Source organism: Pipistrellus kuhlii, unplaced genomic scaffold (assembly GCF_014108245.1).
Source record: "Pipistrellus kuhlii isolate mPipKuh1 unplaced genomic scaffold, mPipKuh1.p scaffold_m20_p_1, whole genome shotgun sequence".
Lineage (NCBI taxonomy): Eukaryota > Metazoa > Chordata > Mammalia > Chiroptera > Vespertilionidae > Pipistrellus > Pipistrellus kuhlii.
Genome location: NW_023425404.1, coordinates 107,171,500 through 107,198,403, shown reverse-complemented (window position 1 = coordinate 107,198,403; position 26,904 = coordinate 107,171,500). Strand labels below are relative to the sequence as shown.

Below are 26,904 nucleotides of genomic sequence, written 5' to 3'. Positions count from 1 at the left end.
TAAGAAGTCATCATCAGTTGTACTTCTAATGTCATAAGCTGAATGTTGCTCATCAAATGAAAACCTTGTTTCTTCATCATTTTTTATAGAAGTGATGTTTTTCAGTTTTCTTTCAGAATTTTAGTGTTACCCTTTTATCTTGATAGTACCTCATTGATAAAAATAATCTATCTGGAAACTTGAGAGGACCTGGCTCAATTTGATTTTCACTTTGGATAGTATAATACTAAAGAATTATCCCCATGATTTATTTTCCACATGTAATTACCATAAAATGGTTGGTTAATAAAAATTCCATGTAGTAGTTTTGCTGTATTATTTAAACCAAAAGGGACTAATAGTAATTATTACCATACTAGAATACACCCCTTAAATAGTTCTGGTATCTGTTAAGAGAATATAAGATACTAGAGGCCCAGTGCACGAAACTCATGCACTGGAGGAGGGGGTCCTGCACCCTCTCCCATCCTGGAATTGCTTGCTCCTTACTGCCTGCCTGCTCGCTGCTCCTTAGTTCTGCTCCTTAGTGCTGCCGCAGAGGCAGAAGGGGCACCCACTATCACCGCTGCATTCGCCAGCCATGAGCCTGGCTTCTGGCTGAGCAGTGCTCCCCCTGTGGGAGCTCACTGACCACAAGGGGGGGCAACGTCTACGTTGAGCATCTGCCCTCTGGTGGTCAATTTGCATTATAGCGGCTGATCGTTCCAGTTGTTCTGTCATAACTGTCGCTTAGGCTTTTATTATATAGACTGTATCTGAAAGAGTTAAAGAGAATGAGATGGAGCAGAGGAAACGTATGGTGCTTAGCAGATATCTTGCAGAAAGCTTGCAGCCTGAACACTGCACAGCCCAGGTAACCACTAAAGATCTGGCAATGGGAGGAACAAAGGACGGGATGGACCCTTACGTCAGCAGAACTGTTTGCAGCCAGCAGAAGTTAATAAAAACTCGCCTCTCCCTTCAGCCTCTGCTGATTCTGACTCAGCCCACCTGCACCCAGGTGCCCAAAATAAAAGTTCTTTGGATACATTATGGCCTCGACTCACTGGTGCATGATCCAGGCCACTCCAAACCTTTCAGTATCTTTCTCCCAAAGGCTTATTTTCAAAATACACAACATTGTGTAATTATGTAAATTGAACATGTAAAGCTATCACAGTTAGAGTGGAGGGAATTTTAAAAATGTGTGTATTTATATTGTTTTTAGGTTTTCTAAAGGAAACTTTTCTTTTAATCACACGTTCAAAAAATACACAAATCACAAGAATACAGCTTGATGAATTTTTTTTAAATGTGTAAATATTTTAAGAAAGTCCTACGTTTGAGAAAACATTTCATCATTATAGACATGGAAAGTGTTTCAGCATCAAAAAGCAACCTTAGATTACTGAGATAGAAGATTAGAGAAAATAAGAAATGTGTGTCCAGTTAAGGGTATGGCCCAGTAAGAAAGTAGGAATTAAATTCTAGAAATACCAAGAAAAGAAATGAAGGCCTAGCTCTTTATATTTACAAGAGACTTACTGTGAGTTTTTTCCGAGTCTATGGCTTGTCTTTTTATATACAGTGATTTGCATGGTTCCATTTTTTTTTTTTTTTTTTTTTTTTTTTTTTTTTTTTTTGGCTAGAGCTAAATTTAGTCTGTGTTACCAAAACCACTACTTTGATGATGATGATTAATATTATTATTGTTACTCTCATTATTAAATCTGGCAGATATGGGAACTTAGAGGAGAAGGCAGTATTTCTAGCAGACCTTGAAGCCTACGGAGATGCGTTTTTTCTACTGCCAGCGTTTTCCTTCAGGGCCAACATCCTTCCCTCTTTTAAAGTGTACAAAGCCCTGGAAGAATCTAAGGCAAGACAGAAGGTTATGTTTTTCCATCCCAAGTATCTGAGAAAACTCGCCCTCTTCTGGAGAACTAAAGGCGTGGTAGAGTACCGCCTGTCCTCTGGCTTGATGATCACAAGTGTGGCCATTGAGCTGTGTGAGAACGTGAAACTGTATGGATTTTGGCCCTTCTCCAAAACTGTGCAGGACACACCTGTCAGCCACCACTACTATGACAACAGTTTACCTAAACGTGGTTTCCACGAGATGCCCAAGGAATACAGCCAAATTCTCCAACTTCACATGAAAGGAATCCTCAAATTACAATTTAGCAAGTGTGAAATAGCCTAACCAAAGTGACTTAAAATGGGAGTAGTTTTCATGTAATGCTATAGATGAGTCACAATATTCGAGAACACAAAAACGGGTGATTGTAGGGTGTAATAGGAGGAGCCCCAATGCTTATTTTGATCAAAGCTCCCCACAAATTGTGCAACTTCAGCCACTCATTCGGCTCTTCTGATCTTCCGTTTCCCTGACTGGACAGTGGGGACCAGGCTATCTAACTCATATTAGGAAAATGAGAAAATCTATGAAAACTCTTGGCAAGCTATTTGCCTGAGTTAGGTACTCAAAGTCTGTTTCCTTTTGATAGTTACATTTCTGCCCTCACCAGACTGATAATGAAAGGTGTGCTGTTTGGAGAAACCCTTTCTGGAGAGAACACTCAGTACTCACTGAGGTTGTTTCTCTGCTGGCCTCTCTCTTACCAAAACTATCCTTCTCTTCTTTCCTCGTGTCTTAAAGAGTGCATTTAAGAACATTATCTACTAAAACAAGAAACCTTTGACTATTCAGGAATGAAATCCTTCTCTTTGTATGCTAATGTGCCTGTTTCTGATTACATTCACTGTGCCACTCGCTGTGAAGACTGGTATTGGTTGGAAATTTGGGGCCAATTCTTTTTCTACATTTTAAAATCATTTTTCAGTTTGACTTCTTCACTCTTAAGTCTTTTCCTTTCTCACTCACAGGATCTACTTCAAGGATAGGAATGGTTACAATGTCCAGTTTTTCTTACTTGTTGACTTATCCGTGCCCTCACTTATTTAATTAATTTAAAAAAAAAAATCATTGAGCCCTAACCGGCTTGGCCCAGTGGATAGAGCATCGGCCTGTGGACTCAAGGGTCCCAGGTTCTATTACTGTCAGGGGCATGCACCTTGGTTGCGGGCACATCCCCAGTAGGGAGTGTGCAGGAGGCAGCTGATTAATTTTTCTCTCTCATCAATGTTTCTAACTCTATATCCTTCTCCCTCTCTGTAAAAAAAAAAAAAAAAAAATCAATAAAATCTATTTTCTAAAAATCATTGAATAGCTACTTCATGCCAACCCTGTAACAAGCACTGTGAGAGGGAAACGGAGGTCCTGCAGGAGGAAGCGGACATGCATGGCATCACTATGATCGGGTGTGACAAATGTCACTACAATAGCTATGAATAAAGAATCGTGAGGAACAGAGGCGGGAATAATGAAATCTACTTCGTAGAATCTATTTCAGAGAAGAGGTGATTTTTGAATCAAACCTAGAAGAGTAAGGTTTTAGAAAATGAAGATAATTCTGGGTAGAGGGAATAGGAGAGGGGAAAAAACTGTCCCCTTGATTCTGATTCATCAAAACTAGCACATTTGAAGGTAGGTTATGTTCTTTGCTCCAAAGAACTGCCCATGAGGGTAGGATACAACTGTGGTGAACTCCCTTGGGCCCACACCTGTGACATGGGAATGAGGCCAACCTGACAGATTTTACAGGAAAGCTGTCATGATTAAAACATGAAAACTTAATTCTCATAAGGAAAGGAGTGTGCTCACATGAGAAATAAGACTAATCACTTAAACATCAGTCTAAAATGAAGCTTGAGTAGGTATGGAATATTAGCATTTTCACACCGTTCCCTCCCATCATGATGATACCTGGAGGTTGCAGGGCTGGGTGAAAAAGGTGAAAGGATTAAGAAGAAAAAAATAAATAAACAAAAACATATATATCAATCCCTGTATCTACTGAACAAGTTATTTAACTTAAATAATTATGTCACAGGATAGTGAGAAGCTAAGAAAATTCTAGGGCAGAAGGGTTAGGGAAACTCAGATAAGAAAATTAAACAAGACCAAACAATTTAGAAAGCTTTCAGCCAAGTTGTAGCAAAACCTTAAATATCTTGAGAACAAATGGCTAATACCTCTTCTCACTAACCAAAGAATTCTGTAAAGAAGGGGGAGTATTAATGCCCCCTTTCCTTAACCAGAGGATACTTGGTGTAAATCACCCTGGAACTGTAAGGCAAGAGGAGGGAAGGGGGAGGAAGAAGGGAGAAATTTATCTCGCCCACTAAACAAAGAAGTCAGCTGTTTGGAAAGGAGAAAAGAGGAGGGAGTTTTCATCTCCCTGTTTAAACAGAGAAGCCAACAGTCTTGGGGCTTGTTAAAGACAAAATTACCAGATGCTTCTCATAAATTCTGGGAAAGCCATAGCAAAGTAAAAAGGGAGATGTTAAGAGTTCATCTGAACTAGATATCCAGCAGAGGAATTTAAAAACCTGTAGACAGAAAAATATAAAAAGCCAACCCTCTGCCAGGCTCCCTTCTCAGACTAGCTGGGAAGCCCTTCTGTGTTTCATAAGCCAAATATATAGATTTGTTTGCCTTGCTTCTTTAATAAATTCACTTGCTTTACTTCTTTAATAATTGGTTTTACTACAAGGAAATCGTCATCCCAGGTCACTCATTTGAATCCCTTCCTCCAAGACTGACAAAAGCGGAGGCGGCGGCCCTCTCCCTTCAACTCGCGCGGCCGTCCAACCCCTGTGCTGGTTGGTGCCTGTGACAGTTACAGGCATGCTTTCCTGCCTGGCTTCCTACCACCTCTGGGTGAGCCGAAGTAGTGGAGTAGGCTGGGCAGCATGCTGAATTCATTACAATTCTAACACTAAATTCTTACCTTAGCCAGATTGTGGTTTTACTAAACGTTGGCTTATAAGAACACTCTGCTGTAAATTGCTTATTTTGATAAAGTACATCTTTAATTTTATTATGATGCTCGTCTCAGATCACATTTCCATTTGTTCTTCCTAGCAAATGATATCCATTATGGTCATAAATTAATTAAAAGTTCATATGTAAGTATTTAAAAAAAAAAAACTTTTCTTTTAGCTACATAAAGTCCAATTCATTTATCTTCCTTCTCATGGTGATGAATAAGTGGCTGATTTTTTACTGCTTTTAATGCATTTAATTAGCTTTTAAAAATATGCTAGCAACATTAGTAATGTCTGTATCATGTTTCTAGCAATGGATTGTTAAAAATAGATCAGAGCATTCTGATACTTTAAAGTTAGTGAAATGTTTTCTGATGAGTAAGGACTTAAATTTTTCACTTTGATGGTATTGGAAATAGATAATTGATGAGTAAAAGTAATATAATATAATATACTGAAATAAATAATTAAATATATAACATGGAGACTTTATTAGTTATTTTAATACATATGATTATGATAATCATATAATAAGTTACATATGGTTAGGATAATCATATGATAAGTTACATATGATTAGGACATTTAGAGCTTGCTTAAATTTTTCCCAGATAACTTCCTATTTTAATTTTGTAAGTTTCTCCTGGAATATCAAGACAATATATTTAATGACACTGATCAGGATTTCATAAATATTCAAAATGATATGAGACTAAAGCACAATATCCGAATGAAACCTATGTCTGAGTAAAAGTTCAGAAGAAAACAAATGTTTAACCTGTGGAGAAAATTGTAGACCCACCCACATGGCACAGCTAAAGTTGATTTCTTGTTTAACACTGATCTTAACATTTGTATTATCGTCCCAACTGCATGTTGTAATTATACAACAGTCCCAGTTAGATTCACATTAGCCAAAAGTCTTTGGTTAAAAAAGAAAAGAAAAGAAAAGTGTATCTTTTGTCTCTGTTTCTCCCAAGTGGGTCTGTAGCAGTTGTGAAATCTCAACACCTTGTAGTTATCCGCCATGAATGGAAATTCTCCTTCACCTTGTATAATAGTTAGTGGGTTGCAGGGAAATAAACAGAGTGGGTGGCCTTCTTCACGTGGTAGCATTTCCTCCCCAGCAGAGGATGGCCTTCCACATGTTCACTGTGATGTGCCAATAATGTCCTTTTCCTAAACTGAATTTTTTTCCCTAAAATAAAATAGAACATGAATTTTTATAATGTAACATATCAACATATGAGAATGGTAAATCATAAGTCACAGTTCTTTTTGTTCTGAAATGGTGAATTATTACAAGTTTTTGTGTGTGTTTTTTCCACCAAGATCAAAACAGAAAGAAAAGCTACATCTATAACTCTGCAAGCTCTCCATCTTGTAGATTTACAAATGAACCACTACCAGGTCAGACAGTAACACTCTCAAGAAATCTCCCGGGGTAATGAGTATTGCTTAAACGTTGTTAGCGCGGTTGGATTTGATCTTCTGCTCTTAAAGGTCAAGTGCGTCCATGGACATAGAAGGGAGAAAGCCTGAACACTGCTGGTAGAGACTACTGAACCTTTAGTTCAGACCCAGGCTCCTAACACCCAAAGCCACCGTTCCTGAGGGAAATACTGGCTTGCTTCCTTCTATTTCCTGCTTGTCCTGCAGCATCACTGGGCAATGTAACTGAATAATGAGAGTCAAAAAGGATTTCCATCCAAATCCAAAAGTAAGGCAGAGATAGCCATTGAAGCATGTAGTCCATCGTGCTGTCTAGTCTTTAGAAAGGACTCCAGAGATTTAAGTTTCACCTAATAGACCAGTCCTTGAAGTTTTTCTCTGGTGTTTTTCCCTCCTAACAAAAGGGAAAGGCACACAGATTGTGACTGTCATGAAAGAAGATTTTTTTCTGCATGTAAATTCCAACCCAGTAAATGTGTGGGCTCTCAGCCAAGTAATCAGCCAAGGACATTTTTTGGAGGACTTTCTATCTATAGCATACTGAATTAAGCCATAAATCAGACCCATTTGGGGCTAGATTTTTTTTTTTTTTCCTTCACCGACAAAAAATTTACCAGTCAAATACACTATCATGTCAGGTACCTTAAATCATTCCATGAATCTCAGGAACCTTTGGGAAATTGGAAAATTTTGTGAATAACAGCCCTGGTTGTATCCTGAATAGCTACTGCAGAAGGATAGTTACAACAAAACATTTTATTTATGTAAGGTGACATGAAACACATTGTTATGCTACTAAACACTAAAAGAATTACAAAAATTCACATAAATTATCTGAAACCTTTGACCTACTAAGATAATTTATTTATTTATTCTTGATGTTAAAAGAGTCGTTTTGAGCTGCTGGTTTCCTATTTGCGTGTGACTTCAAAAGGCTGACTCATGGCGAAGTCGCCACTCCCCTTTTGAAGATGTTTGGGCAGGAAATTTCCTCTTGTCCATTGTATCTTATCTGGGTCATTTCTTCCAAAACTATTCTGCTTTTATTCAAAAAATGTGAGTGATCTATGTTAAAGAGGCATTGTTCACATAATGGAGTAAAGATAAACTCTTCAGCAGATGGTCTTGGAACATTAGCTCATAATATAGAGAAGAATTCCTACATTGCACATTAGAAAAAATTGGACTCCAGAGAGATTTAAGATGGATTCAAAGGTAAACTTGAAGCTATTTAATAACAGAACTGTTCTTCATAAATATAACTCAAAATCATTTTTAAAAAGTTCAGTTGAGAAGCAATGAAATGGCTATATTAAAATGGCTGATTTCTAGTCAATAGCAGTACCTTAAAGAAGTGAACAAGGCTGGTGACAAACTGGGATAGCTTTTATCAATGTGTTAAATTAATGCCATTAATTATAGAAACATCCCTAAGACTTGTTGCAAATCAAGAAATAAAACACAAGAATCACTATATAAAAATGAGCAAAGGGTAAGAATGTGGCCTACAAAGGTAAATGTTAAGTAGCTAATAAAAGTGATGCTCAAGTTTACTAGTATCTGAGAAATAAAAATTAAAAGGAGATATTATATTATATTGGCAAGAATTAGTAAGGTCATTAATTCCAAATGCTAGTGGAAGTTTAAACTGATTCAGTCATCTTAGAAAGTAGTTTGGAAGTAATTATTTGTCCAATGGTCCAGCAATCCTACCTGTTGGGTACATGCCCCAGAGAACTTGTAAATGTCCACAAGAAGAATAATAGTAGGATATTTATTTATTGTTTGTGGTAGCAGGAATTTGATGTACAGCTGACCATGTCTAAGGAAATTAATGAGTTAACTTTGACAAATGCATAGCACGAAATACAGGGAAGCAATTAGAAGCAACTTCTACATATATAGAGAGCAGCTAGGAGAGATCCTTAAAATACAGTGTAAAGAGGAAAATAAGAGCTATAGCACAATGCTACTTAGATACATTAAGGCCTCTACATACATAATACACAAACACATTCAAGGGCATATATTAAACACTAGAAGAGTGCCCATTTAGGAGGGAGCAGTAAGGGGTGTTTTAGGGATAAAGGGGAGGGGGGAATGAATAACACAAGGAAAGGACCTTGCAGATTATGCCATGAACAAAGAACCTAATGATTAACTCACCTCTCAATTTGAGGCAAAAATAAAATAAGGTCAAAAGGAAGAACTCATTATGTTAGTTTGAAAAGAGTCCAAATTATAAAAACAACATCAAAATAAATTTTCTGTCTTCCCAGAGGAGAGGATAGACATCCATTGGAAGAAAAATACTAGTGTTAATGAGATATTGTTATGGAAGGGGGAGATACAGTACAAATGAGCAGGAGAAAATATATGCTACATGGAAATGAACAGTTATGTTATGCTAGAACTATGTGGGTTACTTTCTATCAGCATTTTTAATAGAACAAACCTTGGATGCATTTATTCTTATCCAAACAAAAAGCATTCTTACTACTACATAACTATAGAAGCTAAGACTCAAGTGGGTAACTTCCGTAAGGTTACATTATATAAGAGCAGAGCTGACATTCACACTCACATCTGTCTGACTCAAAAGCCATGTGCACACTCATGAAACCATCTGCACAATAAACAATGTACATGTCCATTATCCCAAAAGGTTTTCTAGTGCCTTTTCCCTCGACATAAGATTCATTCATGTTTGTATAATCAATAGTTTATTCACTTGCTGAATAGAATTCTGTCATATGGATGCAACACAATTGGTTTATCCATTCACCTGTTGATGTATTTTTTAGTTGTCTCCAGGTTTGGGCTGTTACAAATATTGCTATCATGAGCTTTAATGTACACATGTTTGTGTGGCTATATATTTTCATTTCTTGGGTGCAAATATCTAGGATTGGAACAGCTGGGGAACAGGATCAATGACTGTATAATGTTTTTTTGAAACTACCAACTGTTTTTCCATAATAGTTGTAACATTTTATGTTTCTGTGCACAGCGTATACCTGCTGCAGTTGCCTCACATCTTTTATAAAATTTGGTATGGTCAGTCTTTTATTTTTTTTTATTAAAAATATTTTTAATTTCCTTTTTAGAAAAATCTTTATTGTTGAAAGTATTACAGAAGTCTCTTCCTTTTTATCTCCCATTGCCTTCCCCCACCTCACCTCAGGCCTCCACCACTCTATAGTCTGTGTCCATGGGCTCTACGTATCTATAATAATAAAAGTGTAACATGCTAATTAGTCCAGAGGACCTTCCACACGAAGCCGGGGCTGTGAGGGAAGCCCAGGCCCCAGGTGCCAGAGGGAAGCTGGTGCCAGCAGCCAGGGTAGAGAAGGCCTACTCTTGCATGATTTTCATGCATCAGGCCTCTAGTATTATATATATATAAGTAATTTGGTTAATCTGTTCCTGCCCCCCAACAACCGACTCCCCTTCCCTCTGGGATTTGTCAGTCTGTTTCCATGCCTCTGGTTCTATTTTATTCATTGGTTTATTTTGTTCATTAGATTCCACATATAAGTGAGATCATGTGTAATTTGCTTTGGTTAACATTCAGTAATGCAGGATATTATTTTCAGGTGTACAGTGTAGTGGTGAGACATTTACATAACTTACGAAGTGATGATCCCCATTGCGGTGGGTGCTTCTCCTTTTTCCGCATCCGGCACAGAAAAGGAGAAGGTCAGGTTCCTGAGTGGAGGAGCTGGGGATTAAGAAATAAAAGAAAGAAAGAGATAAGAGGCAGAAATAGATCCAAAATCTGGGTGCCAGGTGGAGGCTGTCACTCTGATGGAGGGACAGTCAACACCCACCACAGACAACACAGCACATTTATTGATTTCCAGAGGGAGGTTTAAGGTCAAAGAAGTTTTGAGTGTGACCAGGTCCTATTCATTCCCTCATTCCTGGGATTTAGCATATCAAGACCTGGGTAAGTCAAGGTCCTATTCATTTTTCATTCCAAGCACATGGATAAAGATAAGAAATCAGTACTGATAACAGTCTCCAACATTTTGAGAGGCTGTTTCCAGTCACCTCAGACTCAGCTGACATTAATTTAAAGGTCATCCATGTGCATTCGCAAGGGGCCCTCTACACCCCATGATAAGTCTAGTGTCCACCTGACACCATACATAGCTATTACAATATTATTGACTGTAATCTCTATGCTATGCTTTATATTTAGTGGCTATTTTGCAACCATCAATCATATGGTCAGTCTTTTAAATGTTAGACATTCTTTTGGGTATATAGTGTCTCATGATTTAAATTTGAATTTCCCATATGTTATTTGCTTTTTGTATTTTGTTGAAGTATCTGTTCAAATATTTTGATCACTTTTAATTGGATTGAATTATCAGAGATCTTTATATATTGTAGATACAAGCCTTTTGTCAGGTATACACAGAGTGGCCAGATTATTATGATTTCTGTACGCGTAATAATCTGGCCACTCAGTAAATATCCTATATAATAAAAGGCTAATATACAAATTGTCCCCTTGACCAGGAGTTAGACCAGCAGGTAGACTGGCCAACTGCCCGTGACCCCTCCCCCTGGCCATGCTGGCAGCCCCCTCCTCCATGCATGAATTCATGCACTGGGCATCTAATATATATATATCCTATATAAAAATAGAGTAATATGCAAATTAACCATTACTCCACTACAAAAATGGCAGCCCCCATAGCCACAAGATGGTGGCACCCAGTCCCCTCAGCCCTGCTGCTGGAGTGTCCAGCCTGTCCATAGGAGCAGCGAGGCTGGATCTGCCTCCAGAGGGGGAAGATCTAGACTCCCAGTTCTCACACTGCTGCAGTGTCTGGGCCTGTCAGCCTCACCAGGGTTGGGGGGGGGGTTGTCCAAACAGTGAGGCTTGATCTGCCCTCAGACATGGGAGACAGAGCCTGGACTGCAGGGCATGGAGGCTTCCTTAGCACAGCGGTGATGGGAGCATCGCCAGGCCTGGCAGAAAGAGCCCAGGCAGCAGGGCTTGGGGGCTTCCTTAGAGCAGAGGTGGTGGGAACACCCCAGGCCCAGCAGACAGAGCCAGGACTACAGGGCTTGGGGACTTCCTTAGTGTGTCAGTGTTGGCGAAGCCCCTAGGCCTGGCAGACAGAGCACACTGCAGGGCATTGGGGCTTCCTTCACATGGCACATGGCATAGGCAGGCAGAGAGCGGAGAGAAGGGCATGGGGGCTTCATCTCCATGGCTGCAGTGAAATCTCCAGGCCCGCAGAGAGCAGAGAACCACGGGGAGTGGGCCTAAGCCATCAGTAGGACATCCCCTCAGAGCTCCTGGATTGTAGAGGGTGCAGGTTGGGCTGAGGGACCCCCATGCATGAATTTCGTGCATCAGGCCTCTAGTATATGAGTGGCCAGATTATTATGCATTCAGAGATCATAACAATATGGCCACTCACTGTATGTTTTACAACTATGTTCTCTTAGTCTGTGGTTTGCCTTTTCATTTTCTTAATAGTGGTTTTTGAATAGCAAAAATTTTAAATTTTAGTATAGTCTAGTTTATTGGTTTTTAAGGTTTTGTGTGTGTGTGTTAACTTCAGGAAACCTTGGCCCTGGCCCGTGTTGCTCAGTGAGTTGGAGTATCGTGCCATACTGCAAAGTGTGGCAGGTTCGATCCCATGTCAGAGCACATGACCAGGTTCAACCCATGCTTAGGTTGCGTGCAGAAAGCAACTGGTTGATGTTTCTCTCTCCCTTCCTTCCTCTTTCTAAAGTCAATTAAAAAATTAAAAGATATATGTTTGCCAAACACATGATCACTGAGATTTTCTTTATGTTTTTTTCTAGAAGGTTTAGAGCACATGTGTCAAACACAAGGCCCGCGGGCCAAATCTGTCCCGCCAGGCCTTGCAATGTGGCCCGCACTGCGCTGTCATCACTGCACTCCGCTGCGTTTCCATCACAATGACAGTTTATGACTGTTCAGTAAACCATTCGGCCCGGCGATTTAGGCTGGATTTTAGATTTTGGCCCCTTCTTTGATTGAGTTCGACACCCCTAGTTTAGAGTTTGGCTCTTAACATTTAGAGCCATTCTTATATTTTTTGTTTGTTATAGTGTGTGGTAAAGGTCAAAATTCAGATTTTTGAATTCAATTGTTCAAATAGAATTTGTTGAAGAGACTTCCCTCATTGTATTGTTTTGGCATTACGTTGAAAATCAACTGATTTACATTTGGGTTTACTTATTTGTGTGCTCTCTATTCTGTTTCATTGATTTGTTTGTCTTTATGCCAATACTATACTATCTTGATTAATATAATTTTATAAGACTTGAAATAAGATAGTATGACTCCTCTGATTTTATTCTTTTACAATGTGTGTGTTTTTTTGGGGGGGGTGGGGAGGTGGGAGGAAAGGACTAATTCTGGAAGAGTTTGTGTAAAAATTATTACTTATTTCTTACATGTTTGATAAAATTCAGCAGTGAAGCTACCTGGCTCTACAATTTCCTTTGAGGGAAAAATTTTAATTATGAACAATTTTTAATAGATATTGGGCCATTCAGGTTATCTATTTATTTTTTTTATGTTTGGTAGTCTACGTCTTTTAGAGAATTTATACCCTTCATCGAAGCTGTGGCTTTTTTAGTCATAAAGTTGTTCATAATATTCTCTTATCTTTTTAATATAGTAGCATCTACAGTGATGCCTCCTATCTCATTTCTCATATTAGATATTTGTGTCTGCTTTCTCTCTTTTATCCCTTATATTTATGGTTAGAGATTTATCAATTTTATTGATCATCTAATAGAAACAGCACTTGGGTTTCTTTAATTTCTGCTCTGATTTTTATTATTTCCTTACTTCTCCTTAGTTGGAGTTTCATTTACTTTTCTTTTTATAGTTGTTTAAGATAATTGATGTGACCTCTTTTTTGCTTTTATTTATTTATTTATTTAAATATATTTTATTGATTTTTTACAGAGAGGAAGAGAGAGGGATAGAGAGTTAGAAACATCGATGAGAGACAAACATCGATTGGCTGCCTCCTGCACACCCCCCACTGGGGATGTGCCCGCAACCAAGGTAGTACATGCCCTTGACCAGAATCGAACCTGGGACCCCTCAGTCCGCAGACCGACGCTCTACCACTGAGCCAAACCGGTTTTGGCTCTTTTTGCTTTTAGCATAGGTTTTAGTGCTATAAATTTTCCTCTAAAACTTTTAGCTGCTTCCCACAAATTTTGATATGTCATGTGTTCATTTTAATTCAGTTCAAATTACTTTCTGACTTTTGATATCTTCTTTTTATAAAGTGTGTTATTTAGATTCCAAATATTTCTGGATCATTTTAGGTAGAGATTATTTTAGATTACCATAGATTATTTTAAAATAATTTCAGTGTTTTCTGTTAAAATGCTTTATATTATATGATAGAATCCCATTTAAGTTAATTGAAACTGTATTTGTATGGACCAGAATATAGCCGTTCTTGGTAAATATTCTGTGTGCTCTTGAAAGGAATGTGTACTCTGATGTTGGGAGAGCATTCTGATAATGTCAATTGGATCAGGTTGGTTGATATTGTTGTGCTAGTCTTCTATGTCTGACCTGATATTTGTGTACTTGTTCTGTCAGTTATTTGAGAGAAGAATGTTAAGTTCTTGACTGTAATTGTAAATGTATCTATTTCTTCATGCAGTTCTATCCATTTTTAATTTATTGATTAATTTTAGAGAGAGAGGAAAGGGGGAGACCGAGAGAAATATCAATTTGTTGTTCCACTTATTTATGTAATCATTGGTTGATTTTTGTACTAGTATGTGCCCTGACCAGGGACCAAACCCAAAACCTTGGTTTATTTGGACGATGCTCTAACCAACTGAGCCACTTGATGGTCAGGGCTCTATCAATTTTTGCTTCATGTATTTTGAAGCTCTGTTAGTGGATGTATGAATGTTTAAGATTGTTATGTTCTCTTGATAAATGACCCATATCATTCTGAAATTCTAGTAATATTCTTTTCTATGAAATCTACTTTGTCTGACATTGATATAGCCACTCCAAATATTTTATATAGAATTAGCATGATAGCTCTTTTTTTATCATTTTACTTTGGACAAATGTGTTTCTTTATATTGAAAGTGGACTTCTTATAGAAATCATATAGTTAGATCTTATTTTTTTAATCCAATCTGGATATCTACCTTTTATAATACTTGGTGTGTTTATACCATTTTGATTTAATTTCAGACATTTTGCTTCTACACATATTATAAACCCCACAATACTTTATTATATTTTTTACTTTAAAGTGTCAGTTATCCTTTGTTGTTGTTGTTAATCCTCACCTGAGGATATTTTTTTCCCCATTGATTTTTAGAGAGAGAAGGGCAGGAGGGAGGGAGGAAGGAGGGTGGGAGGGAAGGAGAGAAGGAAGGAGGGAGGGAAGGAGGGAGAGAGAGAAACATCTGTGTGTCTGGTTGCCTCCCGCATGTACCCCGACCAGCCAGGGGTCAAACCTGCAACCCAGGTATGTGCTCTTGACCAAAAATAAACCTTTTCGTACATGGGCTGGTGCTCTAACCACTGAGAAAAACCAGCCAGGGCATCAGTTATCTTTTTAAAAGTTAAAAAGAAATTATATTTACCCATCTATTTACCATTTTCAGTGCTCTTCATATTTTGTGTAGATTTCCATTCTCTTTGGGACTCTCTTTTAAGTGGCCTTGTTTTAAAAAAGAAGTATGTTGTTCTTTATTTTTAAAAAATCTTTACTGTTGCAAGTATTACATATGTCCTCCTTCTCCCCAGAAGTTTGTTCTTACTTTGTTTCCAAGAACTGTATTTTTTCCCCCCCTCTTTGGTTCCTTTTAAATTTTTCTTCTATCACTAATGAGCACTTTTATTATTATTATTATTATTACTATTATTATTATTATTATTATTATGTTGATGTACTTGTTTAAATGTTGTTTTTTGGTTTTTTTTTTGCTTGCTTGTTTGTTTGTTTGTTTTTTGTACTTGAGGTTCTTTAGCTTCTTGCACCTGTGGACTTATAGCTTTCTGTTGGTGACCCTCATTAGGGCACCTAATGCTGGGATTCTTTTCCCAGCCTTACAAAGGGTTCAGCATTCTGGAGAAAGGGGCTGCATGTAGATGATTAAAGATTCCGAGGACAAAATATATTTTTGAAAGGCTTTGGAGGTTAGAGGAGCTTCAGCTAAAAAGAACTGAAGACTCTCCTTGTCTCAGGATCCCTCGCTTTTATTAAACACAATTTTTCCCAAGGCAAGGTGGTAAGATACACTTGAAAGGGTACGGTGTCAAAGGATATACAGAAACATCAGTTTGGGGAATAGCCTACAGCTGTTCAGGTGTTTGGCCAATAGGAGGCAATAAAATGCCCTGAGCTGTCTGGCACCAAATAATAATCCTATTCAGGTTTGAGGGAAGTGCCATTTAGCTGTTTCCAACAGGTAAACTATATATGAGGTTCACCCTTGTTGAGCCCACCAAGTCCCATCAACCTTTTGATGAACTCTTGCAATTATTACATGCTGGAATTGGTTCTCAGTAGCTTTCATCAGATTTGGAAAGATTTTGACCATTATTTTTAATTTTTTTTTCTTTTTTCTTTTTCTGTCTCTACTCTTCCCTCAACCCCCTTTTTTAGGGACTCTGGTTATACATATATTAAGCCACTTAAATTTGTTCTGCATCTCACTGATTCTCTGTTCACTATATTCTTTCTTTTTATTTTCCTAGTCTGTCCTTCATTTTGGATAGTTCCTATTCCTATATATTTAAGCTCGCTAATATTTTTTTTTAGTATCTAATGTGCTGTTAATCCTATCCAGTATGTTTTTCATTTCAAACATTGTAGAAGTTCGATTTGGGTCTTTTTATGTCTTTCATGTTTATATTTAACATGTGTGATCATGCTCTGCCTTTTGGAACATATGGAATATATTTATAACCCTTTTAATGTCATTTTCTTTTAATTCTTTCATTGGTATAATTCCAGAATCTATTTCTACTGACAGATTTTTCTCTCCAATATGAATTGTCTCTTTTTTAAAAAAATATATATTATATTTTATAGATTTTTTTTTTTTTTTTTACAGAGAGAAGGGGAGAGAGAGAGAGAGTTAGAAACATCGATGAGGGAGAAACATTGATCAGCTGCCTCCTGCACACCTTCTACTGGGGATGTGCCCACAACCAAGGTATATGCCCTTGACTGGAATGAAACCTGGGACCTTTCAGTCCACAGGCCAATGCTCTATCCACTGAGCCAAACTGGTTATGGCATGAATTGTCTTTCCCTGTTCCTTTGAATGTCTGATAATACTTTTTTTTTTTTTTAAATTGAATCCCAGATATTGTGAATTTTACTTTAGTGGATATTGAATATTTCAGTGTTTCAATACATGTGTTAATATTTGTTCTGAGAAGAAATTAAATTACTTGTAAACAGTTTGTTCCTTTCAGAGGTTTACTTTTAATCTCTCAGTTGGAACCACAGCAGCATTTATTTTAAGGTAATTTGTTTTCCCACACAGAGGGAATCTATACTAAGAAAAGGATAATATGCAAATTGGTCAGGATGCCCTCACAGTAACCACCAAACAGCAGATTACACAGGGCGACAAGGCCAGCAGAGGAGTTAGTAAGAGACAACCAAACAATTGAACAAGCAGGTTGTGAGGGGCAACCAGGCCAACAGGAGGGGCAGTTGGCAGTGACCAGGCCAGCGAGGGGGGGGAGGGGCAGTGAGGGGTGACCAGGTGGGCAGGGAGGGCAGTTGGGGTGCTCAGACCAGCAGCGGGGGTAGTTAGGGGTGATTAGGCCAGCAGGGAGGTAATTAGGGGTGATCAGGCTGGCAGGCAGAGGCTATTAAGGGTGATCAGGCTGGCAGGGGGCTAGTTAGGGGCAATCAGGCATGCAGGCAGGTGAGCAGTTAGGAACCAGTGGTCCTGGATTGTGAGATAGATGTCCAACTGCCAATTAATCCAGTGGTCGGATATCCCCCAAGAGGTTCTGGATTGGAGAGGGTACAGGCTGGGCTGAGGAAACCCCCTCTGTATATGAATTTCATGCACTGGGCCAATGGTATATTTATAGTATCCTACTCAATAGCCCATGTTGCTAAGTTGTCCCTTTTGTCTGGTGGAAACTTGACCTATTCCTTGTTTTTTTCTTTTTTTAAAGTATCAGTTGTTGTTCCCTCTGCTCCTTTGGGTTATTGTTTCCCCAGACTCCAGTAGCTTCCTCACTCACTATTGGCTAAAGACTGGAATAATTCTCTGTGGAGATTTCCCCTGTGAAATTCTCTCCACTGTGGGTCTGCCTTGGTCTACACAGACTCTAGACCTTAAATCTACACTCACAGAGACCACGGAACTCCCTCAGTTTCCCTTCCCATGCTAAGGTCTGGAGATCATCCAGGCAGTAAGTTTGGTCAATTGTTGGGCTCACCTCATTTATCTCCTTTTTGTCAGGTATCACTGTCCTGAGTTGTCCAATGTCCTCTGTCTGAAAACTATTGTTGCATATATTTTACCTAAATGTTGTTTCAAACAGGAGGTTAAATCCAATCCTGTTTCCTTTATCCAGAAGGAGAAATCCCCATATAATTTTATTTTCATAGTGTTTGCCATAACTCTTTTTGTTGGGTTACTGAAAATATCTTTCAGGATTTCCCCTTATCTATCTGAATCATGTGCTCATTTTTTAAAACCCAGTGTTCTATGCTAGATATTATTATAAGAATATAATAAAAATCTTCTATTGGGTACTTATTATACGCTTGGTACCCATAAAAGAACTTGGCTTATTTTATCTTATCATTTTAAACCTAAGTATAAGAGGTAGTTTTATTGTCACCATTATATATAAAAGGAAACAGACTTGTCCAAGATTACATAGTATATAAGTGCCAGAGCCAAGTTTCAAATTCAGGTTGAATGCCCAAAACCTGTGTGCTTAATCAATATTTTATCTTGTCTTTAGTTTTATTGTTGTTGATGTTGACTACTCAAAAATTTTCATTGCATTGGATTTTCTTTTTTAAATTGCCTTATTGTTCTTAATAAGTTCTAAATTTTAGTTTTTCTAAATTAATCTGTTAACTGGGGAGTTCCCTTTTTAATGACGCAACCTGTTACAGGCGCGTACTCTTTCACTAGGACATGTCAGTACGTCATGCCCAGAGGACATAATTTCATATTATACTTAATGAAAATAAATGAAATATATATATTTTTTTCATTTATTTATATATATAAAGCACAAAGGAAAATACAAAATTACAAAAAAAAAAAAATAGAGAAGAATACCAACAAAAAAAAATGGACACGTCAAATTAAAAAATTATAAATTTTACAAACAATGATAAAGATTACAAAAAATAGCCGAAACCGGTTTGGCTCAGTGGATAGAGCTTCGGCCTTCAGACCTAAAGGTCGATTCCAGTCAAGGGCATGTACCTTGGTTGCCGGCACATCCCCAGTGACGGGTGTGCAAGAGGCAGCTGATCAATGTTTCTCTCTCATCTCATCGATATTTCTAACTCTCTATCCCTCCCCTTTCCTTCCTCTCTGTAAAAAATCAATAAAATATTTTTTTAAAAAAAGATTACAAAAAATATATACCGTCCCTCTCGGGGTGCAACATATATTTCAAGGACGTATTCATATGTCCTACCTGTTCCCGATATTGTTTACGTTTGACGTATTAATAGGTCCCGCTCGGTTAACAGGTTAAGGAATTATGACTAAACTTACACCATAAATTTTTATATATTCTACTAGGCATCTGTTGCAGGAATATTCCTGCAAGACTTCTGGCAGGCTTCCTTCCCGCCACCCCACCTCTCCACTGTGGCGGGCAGGGCGGGGTGGATGGGATGGGCAGGGCATGCCCCGCCCATCCCACCTGCCTCACTGCACCCGCAGCCACCTCCAAGATTGTCTCTGCATGTGTGCTGCCACCACCACTGTGCACCTCACCCCACATACCTGACCTTTTGCACCTACCGCTGCCGCTGCCTCTGTGCACACCACTGCTGCACACCACTGCTGCATACTTCGCCCTACCCCTCATGTGCTGCCAGTGCTTTCCCTCCAGCAGCAGCAGCTGCCTTGCTTTCCACTTTCCCTCCCCCTTCCTTCTATGCTGTTTTCAGCCTTCACTCCTCCATCCCTCTGAGTATGCAAATTAACCACCAGCTTTGTTGGGTTAATTTGCATACTTGCTCTTATTGGCTGGTGGGCATGGCTTGTTTGGCAGAGTGATGGTTAATTTGCATATTACTCTATTATTAGATTAGATTACATTAATTTTGAAGTTTAATGAATTTTTAATTATTCAATATGTTACATTTTTTTAAACTATATTTTTATTGATTTTTTACAGAAAGGAAGAGAAAGGGATAGAGAGTTAGAAACATCGATGAGAGAGAATCATCCATCAGCTGCCTCTTGCACACCCCCCCCACTGGAGATGTGCCTGCAACCAAGGTACATGCCCTTGACCGGAATCAAACCCAGGACCTTTCAGTCCACAGGCCAATGCTCTATCCACTGAGCCAAACTGGTCTTGGCAATATGTTGCATTTTTGAGTTCCTTTTGAGAATGTAATGTAATAAATTTCTCAGCCTGTTTTTATTTTATTTAAAAATATATGTGTGTGCATGTGTGTGTATGTGTGTTTGTGTGTGTCTATGTTACCCAATAAAATACTAATGTATTTGAACTCTATTCCTTGTCTTTTGAGGATCTCAAAAGGAATTTAAAATCTTTACCTTTTTATCCTGTCTTCCTTTTTTTTCTCAATCATAAGTCATGGCTGTCCCATCAGTCATGAGTATAACAAAACATTCCTTCCTGTGTGAAAATAATTTTAGAATACAAACCATACACAGGTCACTAATTACAGGTATAAAGACTAGGCCTAGTATCCACTTCTATCATTTTTAATTAGAATATCTAACATACAGGAGGCATTCAATAAATAGTTTTAAACAAATAAAACTTTCTTGAACTGGAAAAAAAAATTCTTATCTCAGCTATTATAATGTGGTCTTTGAAGGCTAATTTCACCAGCCTCTTGTGATATAAAAAAATGAGCAATATTAAGGCTGCTAAAGATTTACCGAAGTTAATAGCAGGCACTCAGTGTGTCAGGCATGCACTTCAAATCACATATCATTTACTGAAAGTTTGCATTGCACCAAGGAACGATGCATACTTTACATGTATTATCATGAATTCTTGCAAGACTGCAGTATAGTTATCAATCTGATTTTCAAAGATGAGAAACTCAGGAAGATCAAAGTGTCTATAGCTAAAAATATCATAAAGTATCATCAAACTGGCTGAAATTCTTTGCCCATAGATATAGAAGTCCAGAGATTAGGTAAGTAAGAACTTTAGTTCTGTCTCCATATCCCTGTGAAAGTCTTAATCCAGTTGACCACTGTGTATTGATTTCATGCTAAGAATGTACAACAAAAGCAGTACACTCAGGCCTCATTAATATAGTCCTATACATATTCAAGAAAAAGAGATAGTAACTTTTTGACAATATCTCAGAAGGTTGAAGAACTTTCCCCAATGCCTCAGCAAACTTTTCCTTGTTTCTCTCTGTGACTGGTCCCCCAGTGGAGTGGGGTGGGTCCCCACAGAAGTCAGGTGTAACCATTATGGTGAGGGCAAAAAATATTCAAATTGGTCACATGTACACTCCTGAACTAATAATTGGTAAAGGGATTAAAGGGATCATGGGGTTAAAATTAGTCCTGGATGTCAGAGGAATGATGATGTGAGAGCTCCCCTTGGTCTCTCCCCTCTGAAATGTAAACAAGTTCACCAACTGTAATTCAACAAAGAATTCCCTGATCAATACACAGGCATGCCTGAGAGACCTGCTCATTGAAACATCTTAAGGTTGGCAACTTAGAATAAATGTGGAGACAAGAAGAGAGAAGAGCACAGTCAGCCTGCAGGTGTAGCCCTACATCTGGGAGCTTGTGGCCTGGAGAGGGGGAGAAGCCGGTGGGAGCAGGCGCTTCCTTTAGCCAGGAGGAGCAGAGAGCCGTGGGCACAGCCAGCAGAGTGATTGGAGTGAACAGTGTCTGAGCCAGCAGACACCGGACAGAGCACGGGGTTCTGCCATGCAGCTCTCTACTGTCCAGCGAGTGGTGTGTTTCAGACAAAGAAAAGCAACCACAGAGCCCCACCGCCACTTAGACTCCCAAAACTAGCCTCCTGTTGCCCTTGGAGTCGGGTGGAGGACATATTATCTATAAACCAATAGCTATTGTAGTAGAACTGCGGTTTCTCTCTGTGTCTGATCCACAGCTGGAGTGCTTGGGGTGGGACCCCACAGAACTCAGGAGTAACCATCATGGTGAGGACAAAAAATATTAAATCACAATCAAGGGGCATAAGGATGGTTCAATAGACCCAAATCAATTAATGTGAGGCACCACATTAACAAAAGAAAGGATAAAAACCGTATGATCTTATCAATAGATGTAGAAAAAGCATTTGAAAAGGTACAACATCCATTTGTGATTAAAACTCAAAATAGGATTAGAAGAAAAGTATCTCAACATAATACAGGCCATAAATGATAAACCTTCAGCTGATATACTCAATGATGAAAAACTAAAAGCTTTCCTCTAAAATCAGGAACAAGATAAGGATGTCCACTCTCACACCTCTTATTCAACAAAGTGCTGGGAGCCCCACCCAGAGCACTAAGACAAGAGAAAGAAATAAAGGCATCCAAATAGGGAAGAAAGAAGTAAAACTGTCATTTTATGTGGATGACATGATTATGTATACAGAAAACCCTTAACCCTAAACACTCCACAAAAAAAACTATTAGAAACAATAAACAAATACAGTTAAGTTGCAGGATTCAAAAATCAATGTGCAAAAATGATTATACTAACAACAAAATTTCAGAAAAAGAAATGAAAACATTTTTGTGTGCAATCGCAACCAAAAGAATAAAATACCTAAAAATAAACTTAGTAACAAAGAATGTGAAAGTCCTATATATTGAAAATTATAAAACATTATTAAAAGAGATTGAAAAAGACACAGCAAAATGGAAAAATATCTCTTGTTCATGGATTAGAAGAACCAACATAATGTCATTTTTAAAATAAATAGAACAAGAAATCATCAGATTTGTATGGAACCACAAACACATATAAAACCCTGAATAACCAAAACAATCCTGAGTAAAAGAATGAAGCTGAAGGTATCACACTACCTGACTTCAAATTATACTACAGAGCTACAATGATCAAAACAGCATTAGACCATCAACTTACACCATACACAAAATAAACTCAGAATGGATGAAGGATTTAAACATAAGGTGGGAAACCATAAAAATCTTAGAAGAAGCCGTAGGCAGCAAAATAGCAGACATTTGTTATAGCAACATAATTAACGATTCAGCTCTTAGGGCAATGGAAACTAAGGAGAGAATAAACAAATGGGACTATATAAAAATAAAAAGCTTCTGCACAGCAAAAGAAATCATCAACAAAACAACAAGAAAGCCCACTGCATGGGAGAACGTATTTGCCAATGTTATCTCCAATAAGTGTTTAATCTCCAATAGTTACAGGGAACTCATACAATGTAACAAAAGGAAGATAAACAATCCAATCAAAAAATGAGCAAAGGATCTAAATAGACACTTTTTGAAAGAGGACATTTGGAAAGCCAAGAGACACATGAAAACATGCTCAAAGTCACTAATCATCAGAGATGCAAATCAAAACAATAATGAGGTGCCACCTTCACACCTGTCAGAATTGCTATCATCAACAAATCAACAACGGACAAGTGCTATAGAGGATTCAGAGAAAAGGGAACCCTCCTTTACTGCCAGTGGGAATGCAGACTGTTGCAGCCACGGTGGAAAACAGTGTGGCATTTCCACAAAAAATTAAAATGGAACTGCCATTTGACCCAGTAATATCATTTCTAGGAATACATACCAAGAAAACAGAAAAACCAATCAGAAAGGATATATGCACCCCTATGTTCATAGCAGCATAATTCACAATAGCTAAGATTTGGAAACAGTCTAAGTGCCCATCAGCAGATGAGTGGATTAGAAAACTGGTACATCTACACAATGGAATACTATTCTGCGGTAAAAAAATAAGGGATGCTTACCATTTGCAACAGCATGGATGGGACTGGAGAGCATTATGCTAAGGGAAATAAACCAATCCATGAAAGAAAAATACTTCATGATCTCACTCATTTGTGGAATATAATGAACAACATTATAAGCTGATGAACAATCCCTCTCCTGGATATATAACTGAAAAAACTCAAAAACATGTATTTGCAAAGATATATACATCCCTATGTTCTTTGCAGCATTATTCACAGTGGCCAAGACAAGGAAATAACCACAGTGACCTGCGATAGAGGGCTGGATAAAGAAGACGGGGTACACATACACAATGGAATACTAATCAGCCATAAGGAAGGGTGAAATAGCGCCATTTGCAACAACATGGATGGGCCTTGATAATATTATGCTGAGTTAAATAAGTCAGTCAGAAAAAGGTAAAAACCATATGATTTCACTCATATGTGGGATATAAAACCGAAACTTGTGAACACAAAACAGCAGTGTGGTGGTTGCCAGAGAGAAGAGGGTGGGAGGAGAAGGGAGTTCTAATATACGGTGATGGGAGAATATTTAACTTTGGGTGGTTGGTACTCAGTGAAATATAGAGTTCTTGCAACATAGAAACCAATCTGAAACCTACATGGCCATATTAACCAATGTTATGCCAATAAATTTAATACTAAAAAGGAAACTATGATAGATAGATAGATAGATAGATAGATAGATAGATAGATAGATAGATAAGCAGCATGAACTTGAAAAAAAAAAATAGCCCTGTCCCTGCGGGAAAGGCATGGGGAGGGAAAGAGAGTGGAGTGGAGGGGGTCAATTGGGTGTAAAAGGGGGACATCTATAATACTTTCAACAATAAAGATAAAGAAATTAAACAAACAAACAAACAAACAAACAAATAAACCCTGTTCCTGGGTTACGCGGGTATCAAGGGGAACAAGTGTGTACCTGAACAAATTCAGTGCTCTGTTGATGTCACACAGGCATCTAACTATACTTGCTACAGCCAGTTTTACCTGTGTCAGTCATCTACTAAGTGATTGAACTAGAGTTTGAGCCCAAATAGTCCTGATTCCAAATTCCATAGTCTTTCAAGCCTTGAAGCTTCTCAATATGCCATCCTGATCATGGATAAAATATGCTATGTGGCATTTACATTTTTTCATGAAATTAATTACTATACTTTAAATGCATTCACTCCAGAAGCAATTCTTACATGAAATATATACCTTTTGAATTTTTAATTTGGGCATTGATTTCTTTTCTGTGTTAATCGAAATGTAATGTGTGGGATCCAGTACTCTTATTTGTTTTGCTTGTAAGACAGCGCCTTGGTTAATTTTCATCAAAAATGTTTAATGAAATGTTTGCTCAGGTGCAAAGTCTTAGTAATAGCTATTAAGTCTTTACCATATAGAACAGTTTCTGGGTTTACTTGTCTTTGGGCAAATATAGTGATATTTCAACAACTTTGTATAAAGAAACCAATGCTGATGGCTTTCCAAATGGCAGCCTTCTCATTAGCATTTACCCAGGTTGCTCTTCTATGAATCATTCAGGTTCCTATATATTAGCAGCACTAGAGTATGTAGTTCTAGTCATAGATGAATTGTTGATCCTCTAGTGTACTCATAGAGAATGCATCCTTCCACATTGCATCATTAAAGTAATAGTTTATTGAAAAACAAAAAGGAAAAATATATAAAGTAATAGTTCATTGAAAGTTTATTATAAATAATACTATTTCCTTGTTTTCTCAGAAGTGTCCAGTTTGAATGGTAACATATGTGGTCACCAGATTATTTGAAATCAGAATTTAATAAACACGATTTAGTGGCACTGTCTCACATAATTTCTCCAAAACTTTAAAGTTACAGTTTTAAAAACTCTTAGCCAGAGATATATTTCCACCTTGCTGAGGTTCAAGAGAACAATGGTACGTGGTTTCACCGGATTTTGAATGTTTTTTGTGGTTTTGTGTGTTTTTTTGTCTCCAGAGTGAATGGATTTTGTTTTCTGAATGTGCAGCTCTCTAGAAAAAGCACATAGTTAGAGGGCTATGCAGTCCGTTCCAGGACTTCTCAGGCCATTCTAATACCAGCTTTCTTTGAAGGCTGTAAACATACTTAATATCCTTCCTCTCCGATGTTAAGAAATGTGGATAGATATACCTGCCCACAGAATATCTTCATAGGCTAGTATGTTCAGTGTTTTAAAGGCAGGCCAACCTATCATTTTCATTGCTTTAACATGTACTGTCAGTTTGTCAAAATATTTATAAGTAGATTTAAAGTTAGACTGAGGTTGCTAGAGTAGTTATAGCTCTTATGAGGATGCGAAAAACAATCCACTGGGTGAAAAATAGCATCTGATTTTATTCTAAAACTGGTACTGCCTACCCAAGAGGAGGGATAGTTATTTTCTTTGTAGATAAAATATTTCTCCCACCACCATGGTAGTGATAACAGTAAATGGCTTCATTGTCTATAAATGCCAAAGAATTAACATTTTTACTGCATCTAGAAAAACTTAAGGAAACATTAATTTTCTTCCTTTTTTTTTTGTCTGTCTTTTCTATTTGTTTGGTTTTTAACTACTAAAAATTCCACAGTTTCTACATACATTTTAACGTCTCATGAATTCCCAATGCATTCAGTTTTATTTAATGAATATCTTTAAATTAATATAGTTGTTTTGTAGTTAAACAGAGCATTTCAGTCCTAACCGGTTTGGCTCAGTGGAGAGATCATCAGCCTGTGGACTGGAAGGTCCCAGGTTTGATTCTGGTCAAGGGCATGTACCTTGGTTGCTGGCATATCCCCAGTGGGAGGTGTATAAGAGGCAGCTGATCGATGTTTTCTCTCTCATCGATGTTTCTAGCTCTCTATCCTTCCCCCTTCCTCTCTGTAAAAACTCAATAAAATATATTTTTTTAAAAGAGCATTTCAATGATACTTTGCTATATAATGTCTACATTTACAAAAATTGAATATCATTGAACACTGAGAGACATATTTCTTAAAGATAATACCAGCATATTTTGTTATCATATAGTGTATTTCATGTAGGAACTAAGCTACTTCTAATTGGTCGAAACCAACAGGTGTAATTAAGCATCGGCAGAAAATAATTTTTAAGATTTATGTTAAACTATCACCAACTTTTCTGAGTTAGTATTTCATTGAGTTTTTTGAAATTGTCACTAAGTGTTATTCTCATTTTTATAGACGAGAATATTGGGGTTTCAAAACACAAGTGCCTTGAACTAGATTATATAGCTGATAAGTGGAAGACTGGAGGACCTTTATTCTTAAACTTTTTCTTTTTAAATATATAAACCTACAGAAAATTAGCAAGATTAGTATAATAAATACTTCATATGGCCCTGCAAGTAGAATCAACTATT

At 37.8% G+C, this 26,904-nt stretch overlaps 1 protein-coding gene across 1 annotated transcript in view; it reads left to right on the top strand.

Moving 5' to 3' along the window:
- ST8SIA6 (ST8 alpha-N-acetyl-neuraminide alpha-2,8-sialyltransferase 6) overlaps positions 1-2,533 on the top strand; it is an 82,468-nt gene extending 79,935 nt beyond the window's left edge. Inside the window, exon 6 of the mRNA XM_045587844.1 lies at positions 1,717-2,533. Coding sequence (XP_045443800.1) covers positions 1,717-2,182 — 466 coding nt within the window. The 3' untranslated portion in view covers positions 2,183-2,533. The remainder of the gene's footprint in view (positions 1-1,716) is intronic.
- The last annotated feature ends 24,371 nt before the right edge of the window (positions 2,534-26,904 follow it).